This window comes from Condylura cristata, unplaced genomic scaffold, assembly GCF_000260355.1.
Source record: "Condylura cristata isolate star-nosed mole 26May11 unplaced genomic scaffold, ConCri1.0 scaffold00007, whole genome shotgun sequence".
Lineage (NCBI taxonomy): Eukaryota > Metazoa > Chordata > Mammalia > Eulipotyphla > Talpidae > Condylura > Condylura cristata.
This window is the reverse complement of record NW_004567108.1, coordinates 29059427-29071369: the sequence shown is the minus strand read 5'-3', so window position 1 is coordinate 29071369 and position 11943 is coordinate 29059427. Positions and strand designations below refer to the sequence as shown.

At 32.5% G+C, this 11943-nt stretch overlaps 1 protein-coding gene across 1 annotated transcript in view; it reads left to right on the top strand.

Moving 5' to 3' along the window:
* Positions 1-11943, top strand: part of RASA1 (RAS p21 protein activator (GTPase activating protein) 1) — a 74020-nt gene that overhangs the window by 23362 nt on the left and 38715 nt on the right. The window contains exons 2-6 of the mRNA XM_004678153.2: positions 6562-6714; positions 7552-7687; positions 8194-8264; positions 9639-9756; positions 11142-11173. Of these exons, the coding sequence (XP_004678210.1) occupies positions 6562-6714; positions 7552-7687; positions 8194-8264; positions 9639-9756; positions 11142-11173 (510 nt within the window). The remainder of the gene's footprint in view (positions 1-6561; positions 6715-7551; positions 7688-8193; positions 8265-9638; positions 9757-11141; positions 11174-11943) is intronic.

Genomic DNA, 11943 nt, shown 5'->3' with positions numbered 1-11943 from the left:
AATAAATAAATCTTAAGGAAAAAAAAAAAAAACCTCTTAGCAGCAGTATGTACCACTGAGTCACCATACTCTCCAAATATTTTTTTAAAGATTTATTTATTTATGCATACAGAACTGGGATACAGGCCAGAGGTATAGGAGCGGTAAGAGGATTCACCAGAGATAGAGTGGGGAGCAGAACAGGCTGACTCATGAAGTACACTGCTGAGGGGAGCAGCAGGCATGTCAGGAGAGGTCTGCTGTGCCATGTGGGTCACCTCTGCAGCGGGGATCTAACTCATGCTAAAGTGGCTTTAGCTTCTTAGTGCTGTGCTATTTAACCACCAGGGAGGGCCTTTTAATGGCTTTTATCTCAGAAGTTGGTTTGAATGGTAAATGAGGTAAAACAAATATCTAATAATATCTTTTTAAATATTTAATGCATACAGATCTAGGGTACAGACCAGAGGTGCAGGGGTGATGAGAGGATTCACCAGAGCAGGGAGCAGAACAGGCAGATTGACTGAAATACATTGCTGAGGAAGCAGCAAGTGAGGCAGAAGAGGTCTGCTGTGCCATGTGGGTCACCTCCAGGGCTGGGATCAAACTTGCACCGAAGCAGTCAGCCTGCAGTGCTGCATTTTAAACTGCTGCACCACCAGGGAAAGCCCACTCTCCAGATTTTTAGACTGAACATTTTGAAATTTAAAAATAGTGTTTCTTAAGTAAAGGATTGCTTTTAGGTAGTTTAGAATTATGATGCAGCGATGCATTGAACTAGATGACCACAAGACATTTCCTTTCCCTTTTTTACTGCACTTAGTGTTATATAATGCTATCATTGTTGAAGTTCTAAGAAAACTTTTAAGAATTGGTAGTTTTTGAGGAATAAAATATGAGACATAAGAGATTAAAGATGAAAAGCAGGAATTGATGTTAGCCTGCTAGTAAGTATTGTGATTTCTCTTGTGATTTTTGTTTATGGCATAACATTTTCAGAGTGGGTATAATTTTTTTGCCCTTCATTATATATTTTCTAAGATAATGGGAGTTAAGAGTAGTGATTGCATTTCAGTATGAAGTTTTCCTCATATAAACATTTGTGTTCATCCCCACTTTTTGTATATTAGCTTTTCTGTGGATTGAATTTTGAGGTGGATAGACCATGTGACAGTGCTTTTTTTTTTTTTAGAAATATTCCCACAGAACTAAAACCTCTTTTGGATTCTGCAAATATGTTACCTGTGGTAAAAGGAAATAGAAATTGTGTATCTTGGCTTTGAGCTGATTTTATCTGAGAGCCATAGCTACATAAATATGCAAATATAAAAATAATTGATATATGCCTGAACAAACTCAAGATATACAGCATGTACATGTAAGTATAGTTACCTATATTTTACATATGAGTTTCTTCTCAAGTTTAATTGATTTTAATTGGTCTAAGGAGCACTACTCCTGTTAATGAAATTTAGTTTAGTAGGTGCTCAGATAAATTTACTAATAGCCAAATTTCAGTTACTTTGCAAAGAAATATGTAAAAAAGACCCAATAAATCACTCAGTATAAAGCAAATTTTGTTTACTTTTCCCCTCATTTTACAAACTCAATTTTTTTCCTAACCATCAACTCAAGATTATGAATTTATTTGCATGTCTTACTAGCTTGAAATAAGCAATTCAGTATATAAAGGACAATCGGCTTATGAAAATCTGACTAGCACCCTGAGAATTAAAGAAAAACTTAGAAGATTGCAACATTATCAGGCACATGGTGTCCTAAGTACTTTAGGTAAAAAAGGATACTTCTTAATAGTTGGATTTCTTCATGTTTCTGTTTAAATTGTCAGTGCTTATGAATGACGTAACTGGAGGAAGACCATAAGAAATGCAAAAATAATTGATGTGCTCAAAACTTCCATTTATTTTCTTTGTTAGAAGGATGCTGTGTTGGTGGTAGCACAGTTTAGTTGTTTTATAATTAGGACTATCAAGTTTTAAATAATTTTGTAGTTTGAATGTAGTTTACATATACCAGGTTGTTTGCTCATTGATATAGATTTTTATCTTTATTTTTCTGATAAGGAGAGATAGACTAAAAACCCCAAAGACCCTTTCTATGGCCTCTCAGATGTGCTCTACCAATGTTGAACATGTTTATAGAAAATAGCATGTGATTCCAATTTAAGGTACCATGATTACTGCAATTTGTCTTTTTAATTGTTGCCTCATTAATATATACTTTTATCTTAGCTGTTGTGGTATTTTAAGTAAACTGTTGCTTTGAAGAAAAAAGGGATGGATTTGATAATCCTGCATGTAAGATTTCTCAACAGAATTTCAAAGATAGATGAGTAATCTGTACATACATCTTAAGTTCCTTGCTATTTCTTTTCCCTATCTTGGGAGAGGGAATGCTAACTTTTAAATAGAACATTAAATATTTCCATATTTTAAAAGATATCTATTTATACATACATACATACATACATACATACATACACATACATACATACATACATACATACATACATACATATATACATACACACAACTGGGGTGCATAGGGGGCAGCTGGGGTGGGCCGGGGTGGGATGGTGAGAAGATTCAGCAGAACCAGAGTGGGGAGCAGAACAGGCAGATCTACTGAAATACACTGCTGAGGGGAGCAGCAGGTGAGACAGGAGAGGTCTGCTGCACCCTGGTTAGGGATTGAACGCCTGCTGCAGAGCTGATAGTGTCAGAGTGCTGAGACATAACCCATTGCTGCACCAGGGAGCCCAGTTATTTCAGTATTAGTGTGTCCTTGGTAAATTTAGGTTACAGTATCTCAAATGCAAACTCTTTTTGTTATCACTCCAAAGAATATATCCTTCTTGATAAAAGATAGAGCTATTGGAGATATTCCTTCTGATGTTACTAGGAAAACCAGAAGAATTTCTAGTTTATGGATAGTAGGGTGTCTCCTGCCTCAATAAATATGATCTTTCATATTAAAAAAAAAGACTTAAGGAATAGGAAATTTCCTCAAGATCAGTGCTCTAGCAGAAACAAAGATTAGATGAAGGGTAACCAAGACAGATAAATAGGAGGACAGTTGGGGCTCAAGTAAGATTAATTGTTGATTATACAACAGTCATAAAATTTGAGATTTTCTTTGGAGCTGTCTTCTTAGCATATCTCACTTCCTTAGGCAATAGTTTAATAAGTTTAATCTTCCTGAACACTTGCTATCCATTACATATTCTCTAAGCAATTGTATGTATTAGTTATTAATAATAATGTTAAGTCAGCTTTGTTTAAGGTGGGTACTGTAATTATATGCCTTTTTATACATGAGAAAACTGAGGCTTACAAACCAGTCATTTGCCTATATCTGTATCGCAGGGTGGCAGAGCTAGGATTGATGCACAAACCTTGCTTTCAGTTTTTATTCTTAAACATTTTACTATATAAATTTTGTAGTGCTATTTTATATTTTTCTTGGAAGGAACTTAGGGCAGATATTCTGAGTTTGAGATGGAGATTGCTTTGCCTGTCTTAAAAGTAATGGTAATGAGCTATAAAATGTAGTAATGGGCGAAGGTTCTGATAAGTCTTAGTGCCTTAAATTATAAGAAGTATCAGTGTAGCTATCCTGTAAATTCTGTCAACCTAAAATGTTTTCATAATTTGTTCAGACAGAAATCACAGCCCTTACAGCTCAGAACTTGCTTACTAATACTAAATGTGTACATCGAAGAATGGTTTTTGTTTTCTTTTACATTGGCAGGACGGTCAATCCAGACTTCAAAAACCTATTCCAACCTATTTATGATTGGACACATCTTCCTGTGTACACCAAATACTTTAAAACTTAATATTACTATGTGCCAGGTACAGTCTTTAAGTTGTAATTGTCACAAATGTAAGCATAGTAAAAAAATTTATGTAGGTGATTGAGCTCCCAGGTAATGGGTATTCTCATTTCCTTGTGTTGATTCTACTGGTACTACCTGTCTAGTTAGAAACTAAAGCATTTTTGTTAAATCTTTTAGATTTACCCAGTAGAGAATTTTCTCCTCATGGGGTAATATTGTATCTTTAGAATGTGGACATTTTGAGAAATCATAAACCACATGAACTTTTATGTAAAATAAAAAAATTAAGATAATGTCTTCTTGACTGATGGAATTAAATAGGCTGTATAATGGTTCTCTGAGAAATTGCCACCTTAGGATCTCTTGATCTCTTGATAGGTAAAATTTTTGCTTATCAAAAAGAGCATGGATTAAAAAAGTAGTTGACATTGTTTTAAAGTAGATCAAAGGACCAGTACTTAATGAATATATTGATAGAAATTACTTAGCTGATACAAATTTGTGAGAGATTTCAACCAAATTATATCATCATAGGTTTGTGATTTATACAGCATTTGTTTTAAATGCATGTGATGTTGTATACATATGTATAATTTAAATACAAGTTTTTTTTTTTATTTCTGGGTTTTAAAATGCTTAAAAGATGTTTATGGAAGCACTTTTTATGCTTCAGTTACAGCCTAAAAACATCTGTGTATATACATTTAAAATATTTTTTGTTACTTGTTTTGCCATAATAACATGGAAGTCAGTGTTGAAGATGATTGAAGAAATTAAGTTTTGATGAAAACCATTCATCCCCCCCCACCCCTGTCAACCCAAGACTTGTAGGACTGGTGTGTCTGATCCTGTTTTTGAGGATCAGATTCAAGTACATGTTCACGAGACTATTGTTGAGTAACTTAATTTTAGTTTATAATTATAATCAAGAATTGATGTTTCACTCTATATTCAAAACTTAATGAGCTTTTGGCATGAAGAGAATTACTAAGATATAGGGAAACATGTTTTTTCAGATTAAGATCTTTGTCTTGAGTTGAATACCTATTTTTTAGTCTTGCAGAAATTACAAGCTATAAAAACTAAATATGGTGTTCATGACAATAAAGGTCTTTGGTGTAATTTAAAATATATATAATGTAATTATATGACATATAATGTAATTATTATACAATATGATTGTGAATAATGTGTATCTCAAGTTGAATTTTCAAGATAGAGATTAAATAAAATCTTAAATCTTGAATTTTACATAAAACCCAACAGATTTAATAAATGTCAAGTACGTAAAAATAGGCTTCACTTAAAATTGTCCTTAATTTTATCTTTGCTGGATATGTAAATATGCTATTTGAATTACCTATGGTGCTTTAAATAAAAAATATGCCAGTTTATTATACCATGTATATCCCATTTATTTTCACAAATAAAAATAACTTTTAGCCTAGAACTTTATACAGACAGATACAGATAATTGGGTTTTGACTCTTCAAGGAACTTTAATTTCATTAATCTAAAATACTCCTAGATTAAAAATAAATCAGCTTTTGGAAGTTAAATTTACTTAACCTCAAGGATAAAGATTGAGCTAGAATTTAAGAGAAAGGCAGTAAATGTTGATCTTTCCATTCTATCTCTATTACTTAGTTTACAATGTAGTTTTTCCTAGTAAGTTATAATGATGCTCCATGATTAAAATTTTCTTACTTCATTTCAGTCTTCTGCATAGACTTTCAATTAGATGTGTTTCTAGATAAAAAGGAAAAATAATTACTTTGAGAAGTTTCAGGATTTTTTTTTTTAATGAGTCAATAGTAAGATTTCATTACAGAAGCTTACAGAAGTAATTGTATATTTTTTTATTGATGACTAGATAGTGCATATCTACTGCATGTCTATTATGGCTAGGTATTACATATAGCAATATAATAAGAGTCTTATTATGGCTAGGTATTACATATAGCAATATAATATGAATGTTTATTTTCCTCTGAATGTTTTAAGTTAGAATTACAAATAAAGGATAATTTTGGATACCTAATATAGTAAAAAGTAAAAATATTTCATAACTACTTTATGTATGTATTATGATGACCATATGAAAATAGAAGCCCATTTAAGTATGCTTTTGTTTTTTATCCATTTGTGAGCCTTTCATAGGCTTAAATTAAGAGCAGGGAAGTTAAAAGAACAAAGGACAAAATGCCTTAAATGTGTGGTCATAGAATAGATCATTTTAAGATCCAAGGGAATTACTAGTTTCATGTTGAATTGTAGATTAGAATAGTATCCTTTAGATAGGGTCATTCTGTTTCCCCATCTCTGGGTAAAACGCTAAAATGAACTTAATTTATTTTCTTCTAGGTGCCATGTGCTTTACTATGCCTAGTCTAGGTTCCTTAGTATATTGAGAGATAGTAAATGGATTGTTTCTATTTGCCCATCCTACCTTTTTGTAGGTGTTTGTGTCTTGAACAGATCAACAATCCTGGAGATCAAGAGATGGACAGAAATGGGAGAGGTTCTTATGTGAGATGGTTAGGCCTGAGATTCTAGAACAGATTGAGACATTATAAAGAGTTAAAATCGGATTAACAGTTTCAGAGTGAAATGTAAATGAGTAAGATTCATATAGATATTTAAAACTTGTAGTATCTTTTCAAATATCAGCCGTAAATTTGATTGCTATTTTTATTCTAATCTCTTACCTTTTTTTCCCATAGGTGGTATCATGGAAAACTTGATAGAACTATAGCAGAAGAACGCCTCAGGCAGGCAGGGAAGTCCGGCAGTTACCTTATAAGAGAAAGTGATCGGAGGCCAGGGTCCTTTGTGCTTTCATTTCTTAGCCAGACAAATGTTGTCAACCATTTTAGGTAAGCCATTATTTCTGTTACGAGACTGCAAAATATAAATATCTTGCTGTAATATTCACAAATACACCTTCTGGTAATGAAGGTGAATGACATTTAAGTAATGGAGGAAAGCATATTTGCATTAAAATGATTAAAATCAGTGATTTGGGCTAGATATTGAATGTTGCAAATTTTGTTTTAAACATTTTTATTGGGATTACTGTGCCAATTCCAAATATAATCATTGCTTTTAAAGTGTAAAGAATTACAAAGTGGTAAAATACAGGATATTAAGAATCAAGAGTGTGTGCTTTTTTTTTAGCTTCACTTTTCTGAAACTTTGCAAATAGTCACTTCAATTAAAAAGGCATGTTGGTTTTCAGGTACAGATTTCAAGGAGTGTTTGTAAAATAAATAATATTTTATTTCAGTTTTATGGAAAAGTTGTAAAATAATGTAGTGTCTATAAAGTTAACTGATAAAATATTATTTCTTGATTGTTTAGATTTTAATATAAGCTGTGAGGGTACTAATATACCACTTTTAAGAGTTTGGAAACTTTTAGCCAGAGAAAAGTTACTAAAATTGGTATTCAGTCCTAAGTGCAGAGAGAAATATCATAGAATGGATTTATAAATATTTTAGTCAATATTGTAAATGAAGTTTATAAATCTGATAGGTATTTCATATCAAGTGTGAATATATGTAAAAGAAGTAATGCAAAGTAATTTGCATATAGTGTTATTTTAAAGCAGAGATAGAGATAAAGGGGAAAAGCATAATAAAAATTATGGAACTTGATATTCAAAATTGACTTTAAAGTTTGTTTTTGTTACATTTTTTTTCCTGAACAAATAGGATTATTGCTATGTGTGGAGATTACTACATCGGTGGGCGACGTTTCTCTTCACTTTCAGACCTAATAGGTTATTACAGTCATGTTTCCTGTTTGCTTAAAGGAGAAAAATTGCTTTATCCAGTTGCACCACCAGAGGTAAGTGAAACTTAAATGGGTCAAGTCTTTATTATTTTACTTTATTAATAGGGTTGGCTCTAGTTTTTTGTGATTTTAAAATTACTAGATTTTTTTTTGAAATACTGTAGTTGACAGCTTAACAAATATTTTTGAATGCATGAAGTGTAATTACTGATGTAGTGTTAATAACCAAAGTTGCTTCAGAATTTTGAATTGTTTCATTTACATCATCAGAAAAATCAATTTATTATGTTCTGTTTCAGTTATTTAAAATTATTTGGTCATTCTTAATATTTTATAAAATTATTTAGTTATATTTTTAAAAGCATTTTTATAAAAACTAGAAAAACATATCTGAGATTTGGATAAACATGAGTCTCCGTGAAAAAAATATCTTGATCCCGTGGAATTTATAATGCAGATGTTCACTGGCGCCTAACTTTGTATGGACATACCTGATTTTGATTTTTTTATGTAAAAGGGTTATTTTATCTTTTGCAAATTTTTTTTTTTATGGTTTCTAGCCAGTAGAAGATAGAAGACGTGTTCGAGCCATTTTACCTTATACAAAAGTTCCAGACACTGATGAAATAAGGTATGTAATAAAGTATTTTCTATAGTAAGCACTTGAAATAGACATCTGAAAGACTTTTAAAACATTATTGCTTTGGAGTTTGAGGAAATGTTTACTTGGTTATTCAGATTGTGAATTTAGATCACAGTGGACCATGGTGATGATAGAAGTAACATAGCTTTTCCTAGACTGTCTCACAAACTAAAGAAAACTCTATTAGTCTATGTACTTTTAATTTTTTTTTTTAAGATTTATTTATTCATATAGAACTGGGATACAGGCCAGTGATGCAGAGGGGGAAAGGATTCACCAGAGACAGAGTGGGGAGCAGAACAGGTAGATTGAGGAAGTACACTGCTGAGGGGAGCAGTGGGCGGGTCAGGGGAGGTCTGCCTCACCATGTGGATCTCCTCTGGGGTAGGCGGGAATCGAAATCGAACTCATGAGGAAAGGACTTAAGCTTCTTAGTGCAGTGCTTTAACCCTCTGCGCCACCAGGGAGGGCCCTGTACTTTTAATTTTTATACCCAGGTAATATTTGTGTCTCAACTGTTAATGTTACTCACACAATTTTTATTTTACATGGGTGAATATTAATATTATAAAATTTTAGACCATGATATTTTTGGTTTTATTATGTTTATATAGTTTAATTTTTATTCTGTATAACTTTAATTATTGTAGTTATTATATTACTGTCTTTTTATAAGCTGTTTAGCTTTCCCATGGACATTTTGTATTCTAATGGTAAATGTTTATTCTACCATTCAAATGCTCACTTTGGCCGATTCTGAGTATACTGTTCCTCATTGGCATTAGTAGTGCTATTTAAAATATAGTGGGAAAAAAAATAAATTATAGTGAGAATTTCCATGGATACTGAATGTTTTTGAATTTAGTGTTTGGAAAAAGTTTAATGTTTCTAGGATCTCAAAATAAGCATTTCATTTTTATATGACTGTTGTCAAAATACCTTATGTAATCCTTACTGGTACACCTTTATTTTGTAATGTAAGTTAGGAAAAACAAAGAAGGAAAAGGGAGGAAATGTACATAGTGAACAGTGGGTCAATTACAAATTCAGAAAAGTGGAATAGTATGTAAATTCCCAGTGGGATCATTTATTACAGCAGTTACCAGAGTGTGATCATAATCTGAAAAATCTGCAGACCCACTTAGAGCATCCATGAGATCAAACTGTTTTCATAATAATACTGAGGTGTCATTTTCCTTTTCACTCAAAGCTTGTAATACTTACACAATTACTGTTTATAAATCTAGGGATTTTATATTAGTCCCATTCATTCTCAGCTGTATTTTGTTCTGTGAATGTGGTGCATGAGTACTCAGATTTTCATGTTTACTTTTAATAATACTAAAAGATTGCTATTTTCAGTTTCTTAAAAGGGGATATGTTCATTGTTCATAATGAACTAGAAGATGGATGGATGTGGGTTACAAATCTACGAACAGATGAACAAGGCCTTATTGTTGAAGACCTCGTAGAAGAAGTGGTAAGTTTTGTACTATCCACTCGCAGAATTTTAAATATTTTGTAAAGTTTTGAAACTTACTCAGAAGCAGGGAAATTGATTATGAATTCTTTTTTTTTTTTTAAGATTTATTTATGCATACAATAGCTGGGGGGCAGGGGCATTAAAAGGTGAGAAAATTCACCAAAGATAGAGCTGGCAGCAGAACAGGCAGACTGACTGAAATACACTGCTGAGGGGAGCAGCGGGTGAGGCAGGAGAGGTCTACTACACTCACTGTATGTGGACCAGCTCCCTGGCCAGGGATCGAACTCGTGGTGCAGTGGCTGCCAAAAGCTTCATAGCACTGAAACTTAATTTCGTGCACCAAGGAAGGCCCCCTTTTATGTAGAATCTTTATTTATAAGTAGAAGGGAGTTTTCATTATAATGTATTTACTATTAGTAAATACTTTTTTTTTTTTTGGTATAGACTATAATCAAGCTAACATGCTTTAAGTTTTAGCCACCAATTTCCAGAAAGTTTTCATGAGATTTTAAGAATTAAAAATGTATTAACTAGTAGTTATTTTTATTCCTTTTTCTCATCTTGGAATTCCTCATAAATGATAAATCAAACTGACCATGAAATTCAATGATTGCATATGTTTACTTTCAAATTCTGTGTTTCAAATACATGTATATTTTTCTAGTAGCCTGGAAAAAATTACATTATGCATATGTTATCACAGGGTTTTACATTTTGAATATTGACTTTCATTGCTATCAAAAAATCATTAATAGTTAATCACACAGTGTATCTCTTTATGTTGAGATAGCAGGTCAGTATTCAGAGAACATGTGCATTTGGAGTAGTGTTCAGTATCATTGAAACATCTTTTATAGACATTTTAAATTGTACCGAACTACTGTTTTAAATTATACAAGTAACCTAGCAATATACTGAACTCTCTCTCCTGGTGAGTATTCCAGGAAGATGAAAGTAGGGAATATTTTCTTTCCTAGTCTCTTCTCTGCCTATTTTGCTAACAGAGATTGGCATGAGAATAGAGCACGATGAAGAGAAATGGGGGGGTGTTAAGGAAATGGTATGGTACTTCCGTTAATATAGTTGCATTGTTAGTGGGAGAGTTGGCAGTAGAAACTTAATTCAGGTTGTTGTAGTGGGTTGGAATAGAGTAATTAGACTAGCTTGTATACTGTAATAGTTTCAGGAAACTGTTAGATAAAGGTCCTAAATTAATTTGTAACTAGGTAGAAAAGAAAGGTAGAAGGATTAACAGAACCATGCATGTAATTGCAAAGCTAATATGAAGGACACTATAAAGTTTGAAGATTTTTAAAATTAACTTTAATAAAAATAAATCAATAGCTAGCTATATACTGTCTTAATATCTTCCCCTGTAGGGCCGGGAAGAAGATCCACATGAAGGCAAAATGTGAGTTTGTGTTTATTATTAAAGAGAAAAATGTATGTTGTAGATCTACGAAAACTTAGACATAAAATATTTGTTTCATGAACTAATGTGTATAATATTTTCAGGATTTAGTGATAAATCTTAATTTTTAATTTGTTAGAAGTGAATTGTAACTATAACTTCTCAAAGAACTATCAATGTAATAGTTCTCCACTTTTTTCTTTATTTTCTTACATCTCTTTGTTGTCACACCTTTTTGTATTTCATGTATTTTCCCTTAATGAGGGGATTCCCCCCCCTCCAGGATTATATGTTCTTAACATGTTAATAGGATTCTGGGAAGACTTCTCATAATCTTTTTAGGCTGATTTTAAGTATCTTGTAAGGACTGATTTAAAGGTCAGTTATTACATCTACTGGCCATATTTGTCTCTTCTGTTCCAGGAGTTATTAACTGTAGCCAATTACCTCATATGGGAAATCATTTCATGTGGTGGTAAATTTTGCTCTAATTTTATTATTGTCCTTGAAGATCTTTTTTCAGTTTCTTTCTCATCCTTCTTGACATTTATTTGTATACATTCTCATTTCAAGACCATAGCTCTTAATCCCAATTCTGTTTCTTTCTGTTGGTTCATTTTCTGCTATTTTTTTTTTAAGATTTATTTATTTATTTGTACAAAACTGGGGTACAGGCCAGAGAGGATGAGGGTGAGAGGATTCACCAGAGACAGAGTGGGGTGCAGAACAGGCAGATCGACGAAGTACACTGCTGAGGGGAGCAGCGGGCA